Source organism: Pecten maximus, chromosome 4, assembly GCF_902652985.1.
Source record: "Pecten maximus chromosome 4, xPecMax1.1, whole genome shotgun sequence".
NCBI lineage: Eukaryota > Metazoa > Mollusca > Bivalvia > Pectinida > Pectinidae > Pecten > Pecten maximus.
The window spans coordinates 35,033,039-35,060,177 of NC_047018.1; the positions used below are offsets into that span (position 1 = coordinate 35,033,039).

At 35.6% G+C, this 27,139-nt stretch overlaps 1 protein-coding gene across 12 annotated transcripts in view; it reads left to right on the forward strand.

Annotated features, from left to right (window-relative positions):
* Positions 1–27,139, forward strand: part of LOC117325939 (band 4.1-like protein 3) — a 145,611-nt gene that overhangs the window by 84,257 nt on the left and 34,215 nt on the right. For 10 of the 12 annotated variants that reach the window (XM_033882460.1, XM_033882457.1, XM_033882465.1 and 7 more), the window contains 3 exons: positions 19,964–20,086; positions 23,970–24,071; positions 24,606–24,648. In XM_033882460.1, coding sequence (XP_033738351.1) covers positions 19,964–20,086; positions 23,970–24,071; positions 24,606–24,648 — 268 coding nt within the window. Of the gene's footprint in view, positions 1–11,391; positions 11,467–18,514; positions 18,626–19,963; positions 20,087–23,969; positions 24,072–24,605; positions 24,649–27,139 lie in introns of those variants that run through there. The other 2 variants (XM_033882459.1, XM_033882463.1) reach the window with 2 other exon arrangements.

Genomic DNA, 27,139 nt, shown 5'->3' on the forward strand with positions numbered 1-27,139 from the left:
AATACTTGGTGACTGATTATGTGAGCGATGAAGAAGGTCGGACACACAAGATTTAAGACATTGGTTTGACATAGACTGTGAGTGTGTCACTATTTACACTAGCCAGACACTGACTCACGGTCCTATCAGTCCGTACAATACCTGTACACCAACAGGTAATGATAGATTAGTTATTACCAATGGAAAAGCTTTACACAAACTATCTTAACACAGGTAATAGTGTTTGATCACTGAGGTTTTCAAGTACAGGTGTTACAGCTAAATCTGACCAAATAGGGTAATGTCGAGTAAAGCAGAAACGAGAGAACTGGGATATCCGGGTCCTTTCAGGTTGCCAAGTTCTGGGTCAATGACTTTCATTTGATTTATTTTACGCTAACTTTTAAATTTTTAGAACTTTTTTTGTGAAAATTTTATTTTGTTTTAATTAAAACATCTTTTATTTATCTAATCAGTTTTCTGCATTCTGTTATAAAACACAATATTTATGTATGGGACTTTTTATTTGATAAATAGAATTTCAAATTAGCCAAAACCTCTCGTCCTGTAACCTGGCTGGATCAATGGAAATGCAAATGTCACCCTGACAGGGGGTCACTATTGTCTGACAGCTGACAAAAGTGCCAAGGTTATCGTCATCCGGGATTGTGAGAACATGGGTGGAAGGTGGTGGATAGAAGATGATTGTAGAATACTCCCCAATGTTACAACCACAAGGCCACAGATCTATTCATCAGCAGGGTCAGAGTTTCTCAAATTGTTCTCTAATACAGCTCTATTATATTCACTTCAGCAGGAAGCTTTTCAATTCTTTAGGAATTGTGTTTCATTGCATAAAATCCAACCAGAGGTTGTATGCCTGCTAGGGCATGCCTACCAGTTAAGGAGAGGGAGACTCCTGATTTCTTTAACAGGAATTAAGACCTAAATTACCTGTAAATCTTTTTTGTTGCTTGTAAGTTTAAAATTTCATACCAGAAAGAGTAGTTTGAGATACAAATCCCTCTGAGATTCCAAGATGTTAACAAGAATGGACAAATGATACTTGATAGAACAAAGAGGTACTGACAGAGATAGGAAAACTGTGGGTGGAGAATACCAAGGTGTTATACTTAAATGTGATCGAGTGTCTTTGGGGGGGCTGACATTTACCTTATTGTGTGTCCATAGGTTTTGAATTCTGGAAACGGAAATCCATTAAACTTCAATTTAGCCCCCTGTGAAATACAAATAATAGCAGTTCTGCATAGAGATAAGGCAATGATCGAGCATTACTTTCAGGCATTAGGTTTCGATAAGTACGGACAGATTTACAACTTGTATCATACCATATATAGTCATAATCCTGTATATCCACATATGCTGTTACATAACTGTAAATTTTATTTAAAAGGTCAGAGGAAACGGAAGATCGGATACATACATTGAAATGTTACTATATAGTCCATTAGCCAATAGTGGCGTGTCTGGTAGACTCTAACTCTCGATTTATTTCTAATACTACCTCATAAACATTGAATGTGTCTTCATTCACACACAATATACATATCAATGGCAAACATTAATACAGACTAATGTATGCATCAATGAAGCTTAATACTAACATATGTTTGTGTCGGAAAAATTAACATAATTTAAAAACAAACAAAGTTTGTATACAACAGCACTAACTGTGTACATGGTTTCTGTTTTCCCTTAGTTTTTTGAAAATCCATTAGTAAGTTTCCTGTAGTATGTATGTTTTGTTCTTCAAAACCCCCTAATGTCCAAAACAAGTATTCTGATTGCTAATACATGGCTGAACAAGGTCAAGGTCACAAGGAAATTGAAGGTTGTAATAAGATCAAGGTCACAAGGAAATGCAAGGCTGTACAAGGCTGAGGTCACAAAGAAATATTAGGGTGAAAAGGTCAAGGTCAAAGAGAAATTCAAGGCTGAACAAGGCTAAGGTAACAAGATAATAGGATCCTGAACAAGGTCAAGTTAACCATTATTAGTTGAGATTGTTTTAAACAGGTACTTCTGTTATAAATGGACTGGTGAGGTCCTTGTGTGGTTTACAGTCAAGAGAAAGCTTATTTATATATATATATATATATATAGTCAGTCCCCTTCTGGAAAAAGAAGCGAGCGTGGTGCAGGGGATGGGGGACTATAGTTTCCAGTCTGCCTGTCTGTCTGTCTGTCCTGTTGCAGATGTTTTCTAGTTTTTTTCTGTAAGGCCAGTCTATAACGAGCTGAAATTTTGTATATATTTTTGTAATAACATGTTACAGATCAGGTTTATTAAGCTTCAGTTTATTATTGCTATTTTTGACAGAGCAATATCCTTTGAACTGAGGGTTTGGGACTGTATTGCTCCAGCAATACTCAGTAAGCTTAAACATCTAACAAGGTTTCCTTGATAATGACTTCCAGCTTGACATTCATCATCCAATAAATTGTAGGAGGTACAGCAGTATTTAAGGGTGTATGGGTCTGAAAATGATAGCTATTCCTTTTAACTTTGTTCTAGACTGGTGCATCTATGGAATCCTATATTATCTATGCAATGAAAAAAAGCAGAATTATGAATATTTTACCTGTGGTGTTAAAATCTGTAACATGAGTTCTGTAATACAGTAGACTGCCTTTTCTAAAGTTCTATCGATACTGGTGAAAATTCCTGTGAAATGATGATCCATTATGTCACATAGGGGGGTTTAGAACCAGTTTACAATTAACCTTTAAATGGGGGCAGGGAGAAATCTGATCTGTCACTCTGTAACACTACCACAACAAAAGTGAAGTATCTAGTTTGGAACATTCTGTAGAATTGTCATTGCTGTTCAATTCCTTTCCAAATCTTCTGAAGACAGCATAACAATGGTTTGGAACAACCTGCAATATCTGTTGATGAAAGATCAATGTAGTACATACAACCATCACTACTGTCGATTAGGTAATGAATTGCCAATTAAAAACTCATTAAAAATGGTCATTATTTCTCCTAACTAACGGTTTATCAAAAACATTAATGATCAATTTGATGATTAATTGACGTGAGAAATGACTATTTGCAGACTAAATAATTACCATTAGATGTACGTATTTCTTCATTTAATTACCTTTTTCTTTAAATGATTAAAATAATGAAATTTTTGATTATTTTGATTACAGTTCATTACATGTATTAATGGACATTATCTAAGAAAATAATCATTCTCACAGATTTTGTCTATTGACTGAAGCAATAGCTGCAATGGAATATTTTCTACATTTTAATTGTGATTTAATTATGAATTCATTAGATTTTAATTAAGATATCTGACAGTACTGATTATGTTTACATTGTCATCTTAGTCTTGATACTATAAACTATGTAATTCTTGCTGTACGACATTTTTTAAGAATTTTAAGAATTTCTCCAATGTTGAATTTGCCTGCCTGATGTTGGTTAAAGCTCAGTAGCCCTACACCTTAACACACTTCCCATTGTTGCCCTGTAATGAGCCCTCCTATGTATCTATTCTGTTCAACAAAATACCAACAACTGTAATTTCATTGTCCTGCAATAAGCCCACCCTCTGACTAAATTGAGTCAAAGCTTATATGTGTTGTCGTCCTGGGCTTACTTAAGGATAAACATGCTAAGTTTCTAACAGTGTTTGATTTCCTCTCTTATCTAAATCTATCAAATTTTTACCCTATGCTGAGCTGGCTCTTTTATTTAAGGAAAACAGGATGAAATGAGGACAAAAATTTCCATTTTCACAATATCACCTAAGTAATACATCCCCTGATGTTTCCCAACACCTATGAATTACCTCCCTTGGTTTAGCCTCTCCTGTCAAATCTTCACACAAGTGCGCTAGTAATTCTAAAAATACTGACAACATTATCAAGTGATGATAGAGATAGGTTAGTAAGATAAGTATAATTATCTACTTGCTATATAGATATACCAGACACACATGTAGATCTGTGTATTCTTTTGAACAATAGTGTATTGGAGTAGTCGTCCCCTTTCCCACACTTTACCTGTATAAATTATGCATAGTACACCTGTAATTGTCTGTGTCATCCTCAGTGACCCCAGACAGAGACCACTTAAACTTACACGGTCCACAGCCTGCCTTCTGTCATAATTGTCAGGAATTTTGTCACTGCCATACTGTAAACAAACCGCATGTATCATAAATAATATCAAAGTTCATTTTGGATGGAAATAAAATTAAGAAACACAATCTGGTCAACATAAATTTCAGCCCAACAACTAAACCACAAATTCTTATGTTACACTAAATATCATGATTTTGTAGTCATCAGGAACGAATTTACCTTAAATACCCTTTAGACTTCAAGATACGGTTGAAACAAACTTCCTATATCAAAAATCATGGGCACAGCCATTGACAACCTGTCCAATTTCAGAGCTGGTAAACAAACCTCTTGTCTTGCAATTCTTGCCAAAAAAAATAAAAAAATGTATTCAAAAGTAACAGTTAGTAAAATGCAAACATATAAGGAATCGGATGTGAGATGAAGTTTTGTTTGCTCTTAGAGATATAGGTTTGGTTATTTGTACATGATATATCTGGGTAAAATGTGAAGTTTTGAAGGTATGCTGAAGTAGATAACATATTTGAATGATTACACACATGATCGTAAGAATGACATTTATAGAGTGGGTGTTCCGTTATCACCACCCACATTTTAAATTCTTCAGCAGTTCTAAATTTAGATTAACATATTTCAGTAAACCACAATTACTAATTGTTTCAACTGTGCTTAGACTGTTAAAGTACATCACATATATTAATAAAATATTGATTGATAATGACAAGGCATTTTACTAATACCTTATATGCCTTTCAAATATACCATATTTATCCTCAAATATACTATATTTATCCTCAAATATACTATATTTATCCTCAAATATACCGTATTTATCCTCAAATATACCGTATTTATCCTCAAATATACCATATTTATCCTCAAATATACCGTATTTATCCTCAAATATACCGTATTTATTCTCAAATATACCATATTTGTCCTCAAATATACCGTATTTATCCTCAAATATACTATATTTATCCTCAAATATACAGTATTTATCCTCAAATATACCGTATTTATCCTCAAATATACCATATGTATCCTCAAATATACTATATTTATCCTCAAATATACCATATTTATCCTCAAATATATTATGCAAGTAAAAAATATATTTTCTTTCCTTTAGAATTCAGTTCGCAGCTAGCTACCTTAACTCCTGATCCCATGACTTTTGTTTAAATCACTGTGCAGGAGAAAAAAAGTGTGTACATATCTTGATAGCTAGCACCTAGTTGGGCTGACGATGACTCCAGGCTACCTTTGGGGCATGCATTGTTGATCGGAAGTAGAGATTTGGAATACAATGTATATAACAAAACACATCCAATGCACATTATACACATATTGCAATGTTATCTTTTAAATCACCAGGTGAAAAACTGACAGAAAAACAAACGAAAAGAAAAAATATTATGTAAACTATACCTATTTCTTGGTGCATTGATATGAAATACCAGCATTGTTTGGCAAACAACATTGATTATTTGACAGTTTTATTACCGATATGTTTTAGTTTTTTGTGTGGTAATGGCCGAAAGGCATATAAGGTAGGTTTTGTAATTTATTTCTGTTGAAGACCAATAGAATCTCACATGGGTCTGTTCAATGGACAGGGTGTGTAAGAGTTTGGCAGGTCAGTGTGTCAGGCTTGTAAAGGTCTTACACGAGAGTTGAGATACCCCGTCCATGGAATAGACTCATGTTTGATAATTTTTCTCATATACTCTAACCATTACAAATGTGGTTGTAAAAGCTTTTCATTGTGACATCATTTCTGTCCCATGTAATGTGCATCGAGAAATTGATATCAATTATCTATTTGTGACATGGTTATGCTGCATAAAATGATGACCTTACACTATTGCTGTAGCATCATAGGGCATATGCCAGCATGAGCTGTCTTTCTCTACCTCAAGGGAGATATCCCTACCAACTACAGAATTATCCTGTTAAGTTATGTGAGAAATTGTTTTCTAACCTTATCAGGTGTTGAGAAAAAAATGTGAAAGATTATAAGGTTTGCACATATTTCTGCACGTTTGGACAGTTTACTCTTGATGATAAGAAACTTGAAAATATGTCAGGAGTCATAGTGAGATAACACCCATGAGACGGCTCTCCGGTTTGACTCAAACAACAGAGCAGTCAGTCTCTGGGTTTCTAACAGTGGTCGACAGTATGATTTTATACAAGTACTTGTACAGTATTAAATCTTGTTTTCCTCCATATTTGTCGTCCCAGTGCGAGGCTGAAGTGCTGATTACTCCGCTATCCTATTGGGTACAGTAACCATTGGGGTTTATTAACAGGCATCCATAAAAGTGACAGTGATTTTACTGTAGCATGTTCACGTTAATGAAACAAATAGGAAAACTCATAATGAAGATTATCACAATCAATCTCGCTGTCGTCTTCAATTATCAGCTGGTTGGTGACATCAGGAATAATCCATATTTCGTATATGTCCTGGGGCAATGACACAGTTTGTACAGTTTAACGTTGCCACAAAAAGTGTTTACGGCGTCAGAAAAAATACTTTTGTGTGGTCTCGGGGATGTTTGATATTCTAATAATCCATTAAATAGCGAAAAGGGATTAATAACCACTATGTTTGTCGTAATATCCAGCTTGCTTAATTTATCTAGCCATTTAAACTGCATTCTGTACAGCCAGATTAAAGTTTTATTTGAAATATTAGCACACAAGCATGTTACGATTTTCTGCTGTCACAAACTATCGTAACACTAGCAGTATCAGTGGAGTGCTTGCGATATATACATGTATATATATAACATTAAAAACATGTACATATATTACAGTTTGACTGCAGAAGTGCAGAAAGGTCAATTGATGGAATTTACAGAATATGTAAAAAAAATGTTCAAACAGACACAGGTGCATAGAATAGAGAGGTGAGGGCTTATTGATCAAAGCTGAAAGTGAAGAGATGTTATATTGTACATCAGGACGTGTTCTTTTGACTATGTGTTTTCTTACATGATTGAGCTCGAGTATAATGAGCATTTACCAGAAACAGACCGTGATAGTTATCACATTTTATTTGATAGCAAAAGTTTAATTGCATAGCAACATAATTACTGAAGACAATTGTAAGATTTGTTATGACATATCTATAGCAACCCCGATCTAGATGAATAATTGATTGAATCCACCTTCGATAACATCATGACTTTTTAAGTAGTCTGACAATATAAACAAGACCATTGTTTTCCGTGTGACTGGTAAAGCGGTATCTCAATATGGCTATGGTAGGTAATATAGATAGTTTATAGATCACCCTAGGGCTGAGATATCAACAAAGTGCAAATTTCTCACTGTAGGTGTTACCATGGTGACACGTCTTCTGTGACCTTTAAGCCCTTCCAGTTTTCTTAGATTTTAGGAATAGAATCTGCAGAATGATAAACCATATGTATGCTTTTTTTTTTTTTTTTTAAATTGTTTCATTTCATTTCAACTACCGTACTGTTGATTTTTTTTTAGATTCTAGGAAATATATGACTTTTTGTCTAAACAGGTGCAATTTTTGCTGGTTCAATAAAATTAAAACCTTTGCTTTGAAAATTAATGTACCAAGGACAATGCCTGTCAGTGTTTTCCAACACTGGGGGAATTGTGCCTGTTGGGTTATCATCAAATCAAATAACAAGATGGCTTTCTGTAAGAAAAAAAATGTATGAACTACATAATGTACGTATATGTACCGGGGTACTAGAAGTTTTGGTTTTCATACAGTATTGATCAAAGATTGTCAAATATGTTTTAAGTGTTCTGAATTTTTATTAAGATTGCAGATTTAAAAATCTTTTTCTGAATTGTTACTTTCATTTCAAAGATCTCTCCCCAATGCCAAAGCTGTCACCTTGGTAACAGCAATGTGTCGTATTAACTTGATCCAATAAATGCCATGGCCACCATTTTGCTAAGCAGAAATCGTATTTCCCATGATTAAACCAAACCTGATATGTATAATTATACTGAGAGCTGTTAGATTGTGTATCAGGTGTGAGGCTTTACCCATGTGGCCACATATGACTCAAGTCAGATACATTAATTATGTATTGAAACCTTCAAAAGTGGAAACCAAGACGTCATATGTCTCTGGGGCCATTTATAAATAAGGTTATAGTTTCAGGCCCCTTTAATTCTTCCTGAAGCAGAATAATGCTGATAAATATGATATGTTTGGTGTATTTCCTCGGTTTGATATTGGAATATAAAACAAACCAGCATTATTAGTCATAAGAGACCTTTCTTAAATAACATTTCTAGCAATGTAATTTTGGATGTTTTGCTGATATATAGAGCCCATACAACAAATACAGACACTTTTAGCTCCAAACCCATGACCTAAATAGAAATGACAATATAGAAAGCTATATTTGAAATAACTTAATTCTAGCATGATGTCTAAATAGACCATACAGAGGCTGGACAAATGTCACAAAGGTTTGGAAAGATTGGAATCATCAATTTCCGGCTTTAGATGGAGACAGAAAGCATGGACTGTCATGTTGTTGTAGAAATTTACGTGATGATTTCAACCATTATGTCCACTTATTACTGCCCATCCAAGGCATTCAGTCAGGGCTATAGAGACCTGCCAGAGGGTTTCCAGCATCATGTACATTTCTATTACTCAATTATGGACAGAGTCTTTAAATGTACTGTAGATGGTAAAGGATTAAATGGATGAGCCATGGAAGGTTACAGTCTGCATGTGTGGTACTGAACCATGGAAGGTCAAAGGTTACACAGATGGTAGAACCATAGGTCAAAGGTTACATAGATGGTAGAACCATAAAAGGTCAATGCTTGCATGGATGGTAGAACCACAGAAGAGCAAAGGTTACATGGATGGTAGAACCACGGAAGGTCAAAGGTTACATGGATGGTAGAACCTCAGAAGGTCAAACGTTACATGGATGGTAGAACCACGGAAGGTCAAGGTAACGTGGATGGTAGAACCACGAAAGGTCAAGGTAACATGAATGGCAGAACCACGGAAGGTCAAAGGTTACATGGATGGTAGAACCACGAAAGGTCAAAGGTTACATGGATAGTAGAACCACGGAAGGTCAAAGGTTACATGGATGGAAGAACCTTACAGGGTTAAGGGTCACTTAGATAGTTGAACCAATGGAGGGTCAAGGGTTATATTAATGACAGAACCATTAGGGGTTAAAGGTCACATGGATGGTAGGGTACTGTATAGTTAACTACAAGTTACATAGAAAATAGAACCACAGCAGGCTAAAATGACAAGGGCTACTGATATTGTAGATCCATGGAGGATCAAGAGTTACATGGAGGATTAAGGGGTTAAATGGATGGTAGTGCCAAGATTACAAGTACTTTTCTTGTCATTCTGAGCCTAATGATCGACAGCTGTGAACCAGTAGAAATGTAAGTTATTCCATAGAGCAGCCGGCCATCAAATCGCTTCAGCATCACAGGATCAATATGGGACAAATTGGCTCAAGTGTCAGTAAACAGTACTTGACCATTTAGTCTGGTCAATAATAGGAAACCAGTGTAGGCACTTAACCTGTGACTTGACCAGCATCACCAGTTACAAGGTGATCATCAACTGTACATAGAGGAGAGTGATCCCGTTGTCATAGATCCAGTCATTGAAGGATTTTTTTTTTTTTGTAAATTAAAAAGTGCTGGTACCGATAATAAGAAAATTTATAGGTAAATGTTTGTAAGATTTGTAAGTACATAGTTTTGTGCTTCTTGTTATAATAATGAACAATTATTGTGAATATCAGAGTATTCTGAACCATTGAGACATTAATTGAAACACCACACATGTGTGTGTATTTAAGGGAACCTGATCCTTTATCATATAATGTACTTGGAGAGATCCAGACAGTCATCAAGCTGTGACTGTAGGATGGTGTAATCCCCTTATTATGTATAAATCCTCTGATAGGACATCATCACCATTATCTGTATTATAGATCCCTCAGTCTACACCACAGCCAGGAAGTCACCCTGCTGCTGAGGCTGGGGGACCCTACATCATGTTAGATCATTATGTGATAGCGTCCAAGGAGATTCACTAAGTAAGGTTTTATATCCCTAAACTAGCAGGTGGTTTAATAGTTGGTCATTGACATCAAAGCAACACAAATACAAAATGTAACAAGACAACTTTAATGCTCATTGATTGGTGCAAATAATTAATACAAAAATGTACTTACTGATTTCTGTATAATGTATCATTTTAGCTGTTTTATTTATTTATTTATTTGTTTTTGGAAGACGGAAAGTTCAAATCTGTCATTAAAATTATATTGATGATCATCATACCTGCCAACTTTTTAGAAGTGTGCAAGAGTGACACAGTAAACAGAATCTTAAAGGGGAGATGATTTGCTATAGAAAAATTTCTTCCCTTCCTGAAAACATCCCTCCTCAATTATGGATAGTTGATAAGATTAACATGATCACCATGGAAATAACTAGTTGGTCTGAATATGACCATGTAAGATGGTGATCGATGTATACTAATATCACTGTAAGATTAGAATCACTGGTTTTCTGATAGACAATATTACAACATTCATAATTTATCCCAGGCAAGTAGCAGAAAAAAAGACACCCTTGTGGACACAACTTTCAGTGATTTAATGACAGAAGGCACAGAGACCTCATTAAAAATTGATTAAGTCTGGCCTCACCACAGATTAATTTTTACATAGACTTGATATTATCCTGTGTTAATTGTAGTCTGCCTGTACAGAAAGGTTATTATCCAGCACAAAACATACCTATGGAACACTAATTAATTTTGTAGGTAATAGTCTCCTGTAACATTCACACCTGTACTGATAGTTTTACACTTCCTGTATGTACGAACACCTGGGTAGTGTTACCTGTATACACTTACCTGTGTGCTCTACAAACCTTTGACACTGACCAATGAGTGGACACAGATAACTTAACTGGACATCCTTTGTTTGTAAGGTATTTTGTATTTATGTGTACTTATTTCTGCGCGTTATGACCCTTGGCTGTGTGTCCTTGGGTTGAATAGGAAGTTGGTGTTTATATGGTTATAGAGGTACACTTGAGGACATCCGGACACTCCCACTCTCCAATCTAACGGGAGCTCCTCTATATATGTGACACTGACGATAACGGAAGTTAAATCATCAGAAAAAAGGATGCATGACTCAATTTGTGGTTGATGACAAGTTGTAGGTAAGATAAGCTACATGGGCCAGGTCACATATGAACGTTATATTTGGATGTATGGTGATCTGGAGCAGATTTTATAAGTATTTTTATTTTCATTGTTCATAGAATGACGACATGACCCACCTAGAGGTAAGTTTAGAAACTTACAAATATAATTAAAGGGTTGACATTAGTGACAGAACCATTAGGGGTCAAAGGCTATATTGATGGTAGGATACTATCTCTAGGTTACAGTCGATAAGGAATTTAATCTCTCCAGTTGATTTTTACCTAAATTTGCCTCTTTTTTTTTAATTACTGTCGATACATGTGTCAACATTGTATGGTCTGTGATCCTCTGTGATTAGGTACAAATCAGGGCACATTTCAACACAATCTCGCACATTGTTATCTGATCATCATAAACAAGTCACTTTTTTATTGTGCTCGTGTGCCTTCCTGATAATAATGTGATAAATGTACGGGTGTTTTGGCATTGAGCAATGCGACATCAGTCGAGGGGTCGTGACCAGACTAATGTCTCTCAGTTGAGAGCTTCACTAGAATAATCTAGGCTGTTATTTTGTGGAGATCCATTTTATGGGATTGCCAGGGTCCCTCTGATATAATTAAGTATCATGTATTGGTCTGTGAAAGTTTACTGTTACCATACCATGGTAAAGTGCTGGAACATGGCCTTTAAAAATGTTGTAGAAGGTCAGGGTTTCGTACTGTTGTAATTTCTGAAGAAAATATTATTGAGCACGCCTTTCTTCTATTGAACAAAAAATTCAAAGCATACCTGGACATAATTTTATATTGATGGTATTCTTTCCTCAAAGCTTTTTTGCTGAATACAATTGTTTGCGAGTAATCCATTTTAAAGTGGCTCCGAAAACACCTGGGAACATTGCACAGGAAGTTTGGTCACGAACCACATGGTACTATAGGCATATTATAAGTACATTCAGATATATTTAACACCAATATAGGAGCAGGCCACAAATGACACAGGACCCTGAAAGGAAGTATTATAACTGTACCCACAGGGGCATGTAACAATGTTTCTGGGGACAGGACTTGTGTACCAATAGTATTAGAGTGTACTAATTTGTAACCAGGATATGAAAAACAGAGAGATGATTAGACTATTAAGGTTTATTTGTTACAGTATAGACGTACCTGTCTGATTTCATGAACAGCCAGGTAAACCCAAATATTTACTTTCAAATCAAACCCCAGAGGTTTAAATCAAACACCATAAATCCTGGAGAGACTGGAGGGTGCAGTAGGATCATGGGAAAATCAAATTAGATTCTCGACTCCTTCAATTTAAGGTATACTGTACAGGTAGGTACCCAGGTATAATTGTATAGAGACCTCAAACACTCATATTCAGGAGACTTCAACTGATTTGCAAGGCACATTTTCGCTTTAGGTGTTTTTAATTTAAATTGCATTTCCACGCATGCAGAATTTGATATGATGTCACCGTTTTACCTGTAAAAAGCCTTCATTTCATAGATTTTATACCTGGTAAGTCCATATTCAGCTAAAGTCATATTTTCCTGCTCATGTCCAGTCATAAGCCAGTATCCATCAACAAGCTAACTTGTTCGAGAAAAAAGCCAATGTCTGACAATAAGTCCTAGCTTACTTAATTAAGTAATAAGCCATTATGTCTGACAATAAGTCCTAGCTTACTTAATTAAGTAATAAGCCAAATTGTCTGACAATAAGTCCTAGCTTACTTAAGTAATAAGCCATTATGTCTGACAATAAGTCCTAGCTTACTTAATACAGTAATAAGCCAAATTGTCTGACAATAAGTCCTAGCTTACTTAATACAGTAATAAGCCAAATTGTCTGACAATAAGTCCTAGCTTACTTAATACAGTAATAAGCCAAATTGTCTGACAATAAGTCCTAGCTTACTTAATACAGTAATAAGCCAAATTGTCTGACAATAAGTCCTAGCTTACTTCAGTAATAAGTCAATGTCTCAAGAAATAAGTCACTTTATATATAAGTTTAAGTGTTTCTTTCAGACTACATAATAGTTACACGATTACAAATGTTACAATGTGAAGTTGAGGAAAATAGAGATGGCACATTTGGATTAATTACTCTTGAAAGCCGTGGACTTCCCTTGTGGATTATATACTGATTCACAGTGTGTGCATGATGTGCTTAAAGCTCACAATTTCTTGTGAAATATGGTATGATGGAATGATATTACCACGCTGAAGAAGCTAATCTTTTCAAAGGAATAATCAACATTACAAGAATTCAAACACAATTGTGGAATGATACAATGTTGGATGTTTTTAAATAGTGAAAAATTCCTGTGGAATACTTTATCTTGGAAGCACTTTTCATTTGGAACACATTCTCTTGGACAACAGGAGCTACAGTAGACTACTGCAGCAAATATATGTGATTCATGGATTCAAAAGATGATGATGAAGATGATATGATGATGATGATGATGTATGTATTATCAACTATATGTGGATTACTTTGGTGTGGATTCAGAAGTGGATTTTTCAGCCTATTCATGTCGTGGATTAACGTGGATTTATTAATATATGCACCTTATTTACATGTGGATAATTCTTGTCGACTGACATGCAGACCAGAGCCGATGCATAAATCATATAATGCCAGTAAAGATATACATGTATTTCATTCTGCGTGTGACCATATATGGTTAAATTATTATCATACTACATGAAGTGCACTTGTAAATTCATCTTGACTATGAAAGATAAATATGAATTTTTACGTAGTAGATCAGGAAGAGATTACAAAGACTTCTGACGCTTTGTAATAGTCTTCACCATAAAGGATGCACCTGCGCATGTTCAAGTATAAACATGTGTATGATACATCTGCAAGGAATGTGATTTTTTTTGTCTACCTTTTGTGCCCAAATCTCTTAAATCTGTGAAAGCAATATTTTTTTTTTTCGAAGGAAAATTGGTTTAAACCATTTTGAATAAAGTATGTTATAAAGGTTTATTTTGAAATGAAATGAGAAAAGAGTTACAATTTGCATCAATTTTTATGGTTTTAACTTTCTAACAAGTACAAGTAAAAAGTACAGTTAAAAATCCCAGCAAATAAGAGCCTAGTTGTTTCACCATGATTTGTATACAGTCTATATTCCATGCACGAAATGTTTTTTTTCAAAAATGTCAAAGAAAATCCAAAGCATGCATTTTTGCAGCATCGGACGAAAACACATGTTGTGGCTTTCAAAATGTCCTTCATATCTCAAATATCTGTATATCAAAAGGGCCGGTACAAGTATTAAAGCATGGTAATAACTTGTAACAAACAGCTGTGAATTACACATTATGTGCATAATATAGTCACATGGACTTAGTATGATAATCAAGGGATTATTTGTGCAACATCATAGGAAATAAAACATTGTGTTTTAGTATGAAGACAAGAGGGTCAGGGTTGACCTATGATGATTTGACAGGAGATACATGTATATACAATAAAAAGAGAAATTCCCACACATCATATAACACTAGCTATACCCCTTTAGGTCAATCAGATATAATAAAAATACTTATGTGACAGATCCCACTGGTCAGTTTGCTTGACCACCTCCTGGCATGAGGTCTATAGAATGTACTACAGCCATCTGAGTGGTCAGTGCCCTAGTCTTAATAGCCCTGTCTGTCATACAATGCTTAGATCTTCCTGGTATTAGATTTCCTAGATACCAGGAACAGGGAAGTCTGACCAGGCCCCTAAGGGGTCAGTGCTGGTCAGTAGAAAGCCAGACTATATATAAGTAGGGTTTACTTGTTTGATAATGGAGTGTTAAAGAGGATATAAACAGTTATAGTGTAAATACACTTCACTATCATATGTGTGCCCAGTGGATACAGTAGATTGGTCTAAGTAGATGTTTACTGTCAGATGAATCCTTCAACATGTTAACGACATTGAATTGCATGTCCATTGCAGAAAGTTATATTTAAAAGAAGCATCTTTTCCTGTAAAAAAATAACAATAAAAAAACACACATCTGCTGTGGGGGTTTGAACCCTTGACTTCATATCTATAACTGTAAAACTTTCTTTATTTTACAACAATTGCAAACAAATAAGGCTCAGATGGAAGGGCACTGAGGGGGCTTACTGTTGGAGGAAACCAGAATACAGGGGCGGGGTGGGGGGCGGGGGGATACCCACAGGTGACTCCATACCTTGTCACATCCGATCAGGGAATCCAACCCAGGTCACCTAGTTGAAAGGAAAGTGTTACTGTCACCCAGACTCCATACCTGAGGTAACTTATCGCTAACTTGATCTGGTCATAATGTCGTAATACCCCATTATTATTCTCATGTGTTCTATAATCCTATGAACACAGTCCAGATTAATTAATTTATGTATATGTATTAGGGATAATTGTATATCTATATAAGGTATATATAAACAGTTTGTACTGTTGTAAGAGGTTAGTGCCTTTACTAACATGCTGGAGCAGTATAATTATAGTTGTATACCTATAGTGGTTGGTCCTAATTGACTGTTTATGTACAATAAATTGGTACATATATATACAGGTACATACTCTTAGCCTTTATAGGATTTTAATACTGGTGATCGCCTCAACCTACAGGGAACCTTAGTCTAGCAGTATATGCATGGTGTAAAATGGGTTTAGGTGATTTGTCACTGTAAAATTGGTTCAGATTCCCAGATTGTACTGTTTGGGGGAGGGGGGGGGGGGGGATAATAGAGAAATTAAGGAAGACAGTTCAAATCAGTATTATTATGTTAACCAGTGTTCTCCATCACAGTCGTTTAGAGTGCTGGCCATGAAATCTCAGGTGAAGATTTGAGGTGCATGGTTCGATGCTCCCTACCCCTGTCGGTTTGTGTTTGTTGGGATGCTGCGAAAGTTGGCAGTCTTTGCTGTCGTGGTTGTGTCCTTGGCCAAGACACTTTACCCTAATTGCTTTGGATAACATGTGAATGCACTGGGCGCCCTGGCCTCCAATATGTTGTTCAGTGAGGTAGTCATCAACTACAACAAGGAGACCCTGCCTCAAAATGACCCAGGGCGATAAACCCAGCAAACAAACTCCAACACAGACCTTAGATAGTGAGTTTCATAGGCTTGGTCACTTCATGTTTAAAACAGATAATAAGTACATATACAACTCTTAAACATGTTTTAATTTGATAGAGGTAATATGAATTACTTCCAAGTTTATTTCAAATTTTGCAAACTTTATATCTTTTCTTATAGACATATTTTTCATAATAGCATTTGTCAGTATGATCCCAAACTGTACTGAAAACATATAACCTTGATTCAAAAATAGAGCTTTGAATTAAATTTCAAAAAAATGTCTGATGTGTAACCTTTGATAAGAGACCACAGTCTTGTCACAATTTTCTAGTTATGTTGAAAACAACACGAGAATGTGTAAATATTGTGATGAGAATGTTTTGTGTCTTGAGCGATCTATCTATGTCTGATCTGACAAGCTTCGTTGGTTGTTTGGTATTTCTATACATACCTACGTACATACTGTGTACTTGTAAGGTGTGCTTAGGTACGTCATATATACACAGCTCTAAATTCTTATCTTGTTTAGTCAGTACTTCAATATGTTTTATTTAAATCGGCTTGTAATAAATGCATACATCGTATAGGCTGACCTAATGAGTTGTAATTAGTAAATATCAGCCTTATAGAGCCCCTTACCCATCCTTTCTCTTGGTCCCAATTTCCCATAATATCCATTAACTTAACGAAGAGTTTCAATTGGAAAGCTTTGCCAAATTAAAGGAAAATTCATAACCAAAGATTTGTTCTTCTATCCAATAATGCTTAATTCTTTTTGAAATTGTAACATATTGATGAAACTGGGGGTCTGACCATCTAACCAGTAATGCTGATTTTGTCTAGACCCCCCCCTCCCCATCAGATCTCACATTCTATAATTCTATACAAAACATACATTGGGCTTATATTTCAGCCTTCAACTGTTACAGAAAAACATTATAGAAAAAATATAAATTTATTTATAGATATCAGACAGAGCAACAGGTGTATATGTAGATTTTATCTTTGTTTAGCTGTGCATTTTAGGGAAAAGATTTATACTTCATCAAAAACTCAGAGGGAAACATGTTTAAATTGATATCCCATTACACGGAAAACGTGTGCAGTTCTCCTGATAATTACTCCAATCATATAAATTCTACACTCTAGTACCGACCTACCAGGTAAAAAAATCAATCTCCCTACAGGTCTATTCAACTAGTACTTATCAATGATAAGTCACATCACAAAACTCAATATAAGGGAGGAAAACTTAGTGGAACATAAAACAGAATTATTTATGATTTATATACGATATTTAATTGCACTTCTATAGTGTGATTGAAGGCAGTGTGGTGTCCGATCTTATTGTCTGTTGTACATTGTACCTATAGTCAGTGAACCCTCAGGGATGCTCATAAAAAATGTAATAAACTCAACGTTTATCTGATATCATAACAGAAAGTCACAAGTATGGCATGCATAGCTATCAGAAAGGACAATCAATTTACACGGGGAAAATTAGATTATCAAGATTTTGGTTTAATTTATTTGAAAATAATCATGAAATATTTTAGAAAAAACATACAATTATTAAAATTTGATTTATTTTATTAAAAAAATACTAAAAATTGAACAATTTAGAACAGAAATATAAAAATTAATTAAAAACTATGATGAATTAAAAACTATGATGTTGATAAAAATTGCTTAAAATAGATCTTGATATAATTTAAAAAAAATAAGCATGTTATTTCAACTTCATTTTAAATTGTTTTAATTATAACAGGATCAATAATACTCCAAATAAAAATACTCTGTATGCTATAAAAACTATTTGTGATAAAAGTTTTACCATTTAAAGCTATAACTCTAAATGTGTCGGGTTGTGGAACATGACTAAGTTCATGTAATCTATAAGTCATTATACCTCCTACTGTGTAGACAGTCTTACCGGTAAATGGATGAATCTAACTTCTCGCTTGATTTATTGCTGGGTGTTAAGAGTCTGAGAGGAGATCCTATTTATTAGATTGTATTCCGTATTTTCTGCCGATCATGTGATCTTACCTGTGGCAAGATTTGTTTACTCTACCTGGCGGATATTTTTAGCTTTTCTAAGGAATTCTGGGATGTGTATGCGTGTGATGTCATAGGCTCATACGGCGAATTGTCCCCATGTTGAGAAATTTCGTTAGACATAGCTTTTTAGACAAGTATATAACAGGTAAGTGTCACTCATGGTTTCTGTATGCTTATTTGAAAGTGTTTATAACGATCATGATGACAGACAGGCCCATCTTGTCAAGTTCCTGTGAAGGGATCTTCAGTGTAATGTGACCTAGATAGTATTGAGATTTTTGAATGCGCTATGGCGGTAGCCATGCAAAGATACCCCGATTTACACAGATCGGGTTCCGGTTTGGGAAATTGTGGACAGGATATTCTCCGAAAAGTGAATCATTGAGCTGGAACTATTATTTTAACAACTGAAACAATTTGCTGTTATTGTTTACTACTGTAAGTGTGTGTATTGTTTACGTACGATGTCGGGTATTTTAGCTTGTGTGCCAGACATTCTTGGGGCCCGCCACAGGGGAATTACTAGCCGGCGACAGCTGATTGAGTGTTAATAGCATCATTTAACCTTTGTCTACTGTCAGAACTATACGTGTGAAGTTCATAATCGAACGAAAATAGCAGGAAATGTATGTGTGTATGCAGGAGATGATGGAGCTACATACAAAGTTAACCTTTTGAACGTGTTAAGGTCATTCACGGGATTGGTGTAAATGTGCAGAATTCTATATTTTGAACTGGCGGGCACCTGCTTTCACTATCGTATTTAATGCTGCAGGATATATTGAATCTATTTAAGAAGTTTAAGGATACAAAGTTGAACATTTTAGAGTTGTATGCACCATTAGTCTACTGGTTTCATACACATATACATTGTAATACAAAGTTTATGTAACTAGAAATGTGCTAACTGTTTTAATCAAGCACTGCCCATATTTGGTTAATACAGTTCAATGCAATTACTAAGATAAGGGCTTTTGGAGTATTACTACTGCCTAGTTGATAAATGATTTGCATGTTTCTTGTGCATTACATACACTTAATAATACAGTTACTCATTCAGTCTTTGTTTACAGTGGCTTATGGTGGATATTTAAATTAAAGTCATCTTTTATGTATTTTCATTAATTGTTTTTTCATTATATATAAATTTAGATATGAAGGGATAATAGAAACATTTCTTTGTATGGAAAGTGACAATTTCATAAACAATTACTGTAGACAAGGTATGTACTGTAGGATGACTACTATAGGATCATGTGTATAACATCACATAATAATTATGTCCACAAAATGTGATGTCAGTACATGTACAGCATTCAAAGATAGCCAAAGTTCTCATGATGAAAGTGAGAGTACAGCAGGATAGCTGAAGTCCAGCAGAACAGAAATATATCTGCCCTTAGAAGCACTAAAACAGTTATTGTTAAACACATTTCAATTGTTTCAAAAGTTCTCATGGCATATATTTCTTTTATTTTTACAGGATAAAGAAACTGAAAAGCCCAAAACTAATCCCAAAGTAGAGCGCCGCTCCAAACCCACAGGCAAGATGGTGATGTGCCGGGTCACCTTGCTTGATGCATCCACACTAGAAATTGAGCTAGATGTAAGTATTGTATATAACATATATATGTAAATATCTGTAGACCATGTAAGTATTGTATGTATAACATAGATATGTAAATATCTGTAGACCAGATGGTGTAGACATATAATGATATAAGAATGTAGTAATTTTACGTCGCATCAGAGATTTGGAATGATGTCTAATTCTGTGTATCATACTCTGTCTAATGATTTTGAAATTCTGGTACAGGAAACTAATTTTAAAAAGAGACATCAAGCATAAAGGTAGTATACTTCCCAAAGCCACCAAAGTGTATTTCCCCCCAATAAAAGAATTACATTTCCCCCTGTATTTGCAGAAATGTGTCAAGTATACATAGCAGACACAGAAAAAAAGCTTGAAGTTAAGTAGTGGTTCCTTAAAAAGCTCAGATCAACAGTTTACAGTCTCATAATGAAGACTGTCCTGAAGATTAGGTTGGCCGAGAAATGTTAGCCACTTCACCCACGTTAGTCATTCCAACCCTTGTTAGACCTAAGTTCCACACAATAATGGAGTTACAGAGAAATGTTAGCCACTTCACCCATGTTAGCCATTCCACCCCTTGTTAGACCTAAGTTCCACACAATAATGGAGTTACAGAGAAATGTTCTCTGGCATCCCTTGTTAGACCTAAGTTCTACACAATAATGGAGTTACAGAGAAATGTTCTCTGGCATGCAGAGTCAGGAAATGGCTTGTAGTTGACTATAGCTTAGATATAAGTAGGTTATGATTCTAAGTCTGCAGTGTTCATAACTGGTAGAAACATGGTAAACAAGATACCATGTCTATATCTGTCATATTTATTACCATTTTGCTTGAACACGATGCCAGGTTTTATGCAAGTGGAGGCACCGGAATCAAATTTTGACCTCTGTTACAACATAATAATGAGACAACCAGACAACATCATAAATGTTTGGGTTTAAGGAAAACAAATTATAGACCGTTGAGGAGACAGGATTATTAGATCTTGGTTTCCCTTAATCAGGTATATCATGATCAGGGCTTGATCATAATATGGTCTTTCTATTTCTGGCATTTTAACCCTAAAATCAAATGTATCAATATTCTATCAGACGTATATGATAAATAATTCAAAATAAATGGATTATTTATTGTGCATGGATATTAGATAAAGTTCCATTACTCATTTGGAAATTCACTTTTTTCAGATTGTTAAATGTTATACAATTGTTGACTTTGGATGAGGTTACCTGGTAACACCACAATTTATCAACCCTAGAAATCTGATTATCACTGTCAGGCTAACAGCCAAGGTGATTATAAGATTCTAGGGTTGATGAATCCTGGTGTTAATGATATCAAAAGCTGACAATTATTTCAATATCAAGAAGAAATAGCAGTAGATACTAGTATGTTGTTAATTTTGTCATGATTTTTAGCTCACCTGCCCGAAGGGCAAGTGAGCTTATGCCATGGTGCGGCGTCCGTCCGGCCGTCCGTCCGGCGTCAACTTTTTCATTTAAACAACTTCTTCTCAATAACCGAGAGGCTCAGGAACTTCATATTGGGCCTGTAACATGCTGGGGTGAAGGGCTACCAAGTTTGTTCAAAGAAATGACCTTGACCTTCATTCAAGGTCACAGAGGTGAAATAGGCTATAATCTTCAAACGACTTCTTCTCAATAACCAAGAGGCCCAGGGACTTGATATTAGGCCTGTAGCATGCTGGGATCAAGGGCTACCAAGTTTGTTCAAAGAAATGACCTTGACCTTCATTCAAGGTCACATGGGGCAAATAGTCTGTAGTCTTCAAACAACTTCTTCTCAATAACCAAGAGGCCCAGGGACTTGATATTAGTCCTGTAGCATGCTGGGGTGAAGGGCTACCAAGTTTGTTCAAATAAATGACCTTGACCTTCATTCAAGGTCACAGAGGTGAAATAGGCTATAATCTTCAAACAACTTCTTCTCAATAACCAAGAGGCCCAGGGACTTGATATTAGGCCTGTAGCATGCTGGGGTGAAGGGCTACCAAGTTTGTTCAAATAAATGACCTTGACCTTCATTCAAGGTCACAGAGGTGAAATAGGCTATATTCTTCAAATGACTTCTTCTTAATAACCAAGAGGCCCAGGGACTTGATATTGGGCCTGTAGCATGCTTGGGTGAAGGGCTACCAAGTTTGTTCAAATAAATGACCTTGACCTTCATTCAAGGTCACATGGGGCAAATAGGCTGTAATCTTCAAACAACTTCTTCTCAATAACCAAGAGGCCCAGGGACTTGATATTAGTCCTGTAGCATGCTGGGGTGAAGGGCTACCAAGTTTGTTCAAATAAATGACATTGACCTTCATTCAAGGTCACAGAGGTGAAATAGGCTATAATCTTCAAACAACTTCTTCTCAATAACCAAGAGGCCCAGGGACTTGATATTAGGCCTGTAGCATGCTGGGGTGAAGGGCTACCAAGTTTGTTCAAATAAATGACCTTGACCTTCATTCAAGGTCACAGAGGTGAAATAGGCTATAATCTTCAAACAACTTCTGCGCAATAACCAAGAGGCCCAGGGACTTGATATTAGGCCTGTAGCATGCTGGGGTGAAGGGCTACCAAGTTTGTTCAAATAAATGACCTTGACCTTCATTCAAGGTCACAGAGGTGAAATAGGCTATAATCTTCAAACGACTTCTTCTCAATAACAAAGAGGCCCAGGGACTTGATATTGGGCCTGTAGCATGCTGGGGTGAAGGGCTACCAAGTTTGTTCAAATAAATGACCTTGACCTTCATTCAAGGTCACATGGGTGAAATAGGCTATAATCTTCAAACAACTTCTTTGCAATAATCAAGAGGCCCAGGGATTGATATTAGGCCTGTAGCATGCTGGGGTAAAGGGCTACCAAGTTTTGTTCAAATAAATGACCTTGACCTTCATTCAAGGTCACAGAGGTGAAATAGGCTATAATCTTCAAACGACTTCTTCTCAATAACCAAGAGGCCCAGGGACTTGATATTGGGCCTGTAGCATGCTGGGGTGAAGGGCTACCAAGTTTGTTCTAAGAAATGACCTTGACCTTCATTCAAGGTCACATGGGTGAAATAGGCTATAATCTTCAAACAACTTCTTCGCAATAACCAAGAGGCCCAGGGACTTGATATTGGGCCTGTAGCATGCTGGGGTGAAGGGCTACCAAGTTTGTTCAAATAAATGACCTTGACCTTCATTCAAGGTCACAGAGGTGAAATAGGCTATAATCTTCAAACGACTTCTTCTCAATAACCAAGAGGCCCAGGGACTTGATATTAGGCTGTAGCATGCTGGGATCAAGGGCTACCAAGTTTGTTCAAATGAATGACCTTGACCTACATTCAAGGTCACAGGGGTGAAATCGGCTTAAATCTGTAAATAATAATTTTGCGATAGCCAAGAGCCTTTGAGACCTGATATTAGGCCAATAGAATGCTGGAATAAAGGACTAGAAAATTTATTAATATGAATAAACCTAGCCTACTCTGATATTTGAATAAAGAAGTAATCAGCATAGTATCTGTAGAAATGACCTCAACCAACTTCAAAGTTGCTGTAGAGCCAGGTGAGCGATACAGGCCCATTGGGCCTCTTGTTTTACTGTGAAAAAGGAGTGTTAAAATGACAGGTGGTTTTCCCATTTCTATTTTAGGGTATGAGGAAACTGAATTAAAAAGTAAAGTTAACCTCGCACATATTATTGGGATGTGAACATTTCATTTTGTTAATACCTGTACAACAGGTATTGACCCATGATAAAACAACAACAAAAAACAGTCCTATATAACAGCATGTTGCATCAGAGAAATCTACCTTTTGAATACAACAGTACTGAATGATAAGACAATTAAATATTGTTATATTGTTATTGTTATTGTTTACAGAAAGGAGCTAATGGCCAGGTGTTATTCGATAAAGTGTGTACAAATCTCAACCTCCTTGAAGTAGAATATTTTGGACTGACATACCTTGACAAGGATGTAAAGGTAAGAAATGGACATAGAATGGAAATGATCCCTTTATCAACTTCCTAATGACATATTGTATACAGTTACCAAGAACATGGGAATGAGACCATGTGTATGAATTTGGAAGTTGGGAAAATTTGTCAGCATATTTTCTGTAAATTAGGAAAATAGCATAAGTGTTTTGACAGATTATTTTACTGGTTTCCAAATTGTTACCATCATAAGAATCTATATCATTCCAGTGAAATAAATGTTTAGTTTAGAGCCTTTGTTGTCAATTTTGTTGGTGTACATTTCCATTAAGGAAATTTTTAATTGGAAAAATAAAGGACCAATTTATAGTTGCTTTTGCATGGGTGATGATTGGCAAAGATAAATTTTATGATTTTTATCCCAGAATAAACACAAGTTGAGAACTTTATATTTGTACCTGTTGAGTACCCAAAGTACAAACAGATTATTTTAGTAATGGTATTTTTCAATGCCTAATTTGATACTAAGACAAAAATATACAGTTCACAGTAAATTCACATACATCTGTTTTCATTTCAGTATTGGTTGACGGGGGACAAGAAAATTGCAAAACAGTTGAAAGGTTAGTACTACAAGGCGAATCATTTGGACATATTAGGAAGCTGTTGTGTAAATTATACCTATTGTTGAGAGGAGGTATGGTTAAGTGTAAACAAAAAACATTCCATTATAGACTTGTTTGCTGGGTTTATTGCCAGTCATTTTGAAGCGGGTCACCTTGCAGTAGTTGGTACTTACTGAACAACATGTGGGAGGCCCATTACATGCCATCCAGAGTATTTAGGATAAAGCATCTTGCCTTAAGACAAAACCATGACAAGCACACAATGACAAAATTATCAGCTTTCTGAGAAACACAAACTAACACAGTCAGAGAGAGTCGAACCACAAACCTCGGATTATGACTTTGAGGTTATGTGTTCGGCGCTCTAACCAACTGCTATCGCAGCTCCCTTACTATAGTGATTTAGAGTATGATTTTCTTTCATAAATAGGCATCTGTACTGAGACAATGTAGACTAATATAACCGTTATAGAACTGTATTCATTGATAAAGTGATACATGCATAACAATTAATTGAAATAATGAAAAATTTGTCATTTGTCTCGAGTGCAAATGATAAAGTGATACATGCATAACAATTAATTGAAATAATGAAAAATTTGTCATTTGTCTCGAGTGACAAGTATAGTGTTGTCTATATCATGTGTTAAAAGATGAATTATTTGAATTTAACCAATCAAATTTAATGGTAAGGTGCCTAGTCCTTTAGATCTGATTCCATCAACTGTATGCTAGATATCTTTACAAAAAGGTACTCCGTCCCACCATGTTAAAGATGGACTAACTTCCAGCCCCTAAATGTTTGTAAATGATTGCCCAACTAAATTCTGAAATCTTAAATCTCCATACTTTGAAACTAGAATAAAATTGAGAACAAAATTGCAAAGCTCAATTTTAAGTTTCAATATTTTAGAGACAGAGGTCGGTCTATGTTAATTCTGGTACAAGGTATGAATAATTAGATTAAACAAAACAAGCTCTGATTATGTTTTACTCTAGGTGATTTATATTCATATCCGCCTCCCATGTTCTGTATAAGTTACTCCAGAGCATGTACAAGTATATATGTCGGCTGAGATTCACCATCAGTATACAACAGATACAGCTCATCATCACTAACACCTGCATACCAAAATATTTAACACATGCAGGTGTTCTTTGTGGAATAGACAACAACTTGTCCACAAGTACTGGTTTGCCTTGCTTATTTTCCCTTTACGAGATGGGAATTTTCTTTTATTATTGTTACACAGTCCATAAAAGTACCGTATACATTTTATGATCACAAGAGAATTTCTTAAATCAGCTGTTTAAGAATAGGTGTTTGCAGCAGAATACTGAACATTATGATCAATTAGAAAGTACTAGCAGGTATTCAGAATTTTTGTGATGTCATTCTGTAGTAAAAACTGTAACCTGTGCAACAATGAAATTTAGATATCGTTTCTTGTTTCATTTACCACCTAATTATATATATAAGTAAACATCAACATATCTATAAGTCTCCTTTTCGTCTTTCTTTTTTCAAAGATCTTACACATTCAGGTTTTCTTTTAAAAAAAAATCGTTAACGTCTCCAGAAATTCCGTAGATGTCATTCTTGAATGATTTCTCATTTAACTCATAAAACTACCTAAGTGGTAAAATAGTGGTAATGTATTTTAATTTGCATGTATTATCATTTCTGCATCATCTCTCAAAAGTGGGTAGAGGGGAAAACCATGATCTAAAGATCAGGTTAATTATCTTTTGATGTGAAACATCTGGCCTTGGATAGTGTCCTTATGGGTCAGTGGCTGCAGGAAACAACTGATGTGTCTGACCACTCGGCCTGCTAGCCAGACCCACTGGTCATCTGATGACCCCATTTCCTTGTCACTAGAGGTGTTGACAGGAAGATTGTAGTCAGTCAGGCGGGACCAGTTCTGGGCCAGACTTAGAGGCATGAAGTAGCTATATAGGACATATTCTGAGAGTTTGATGTCTTTCTAACTGATAAACATTTTCAATCTGTTCATAAAATTAGGTTTTCTTTGTGGGATATATTGAGGTATTAGTCCCCGACTCCAGTTTCTGACAACAAGGCACAAAGCTTATCTATCTATAAACATGGGTCCCTGAAGTCAATAACCACACATGAAAAGGTAACTGATTGAGATTTAAATCTGTTGCCACTCAAGGTCACCGTGTTGTATAAGGGTAGTGCCCTTTCAGTTCGAGTCCAGTCTACTTTGTAATTGACCAGGCCTGGTTATCATTATCATATGTAAATGCTGAATGGTAATCTATTGTGGTTGGAATGTTTTAAACACACCTGGATCAGTAATACACCTGGACCTGACATGGTGTTGAATCTGAACAAATACCTACCTGTATACATAAGGGTTCGCTATTGGAAGACGATGCACTCTTCTTTTCAAAGTCACAACTCTATATGTTGATGAACCTGGTGGTCATTTTGTAATTTCTTATTCTTATAAATTGCCCC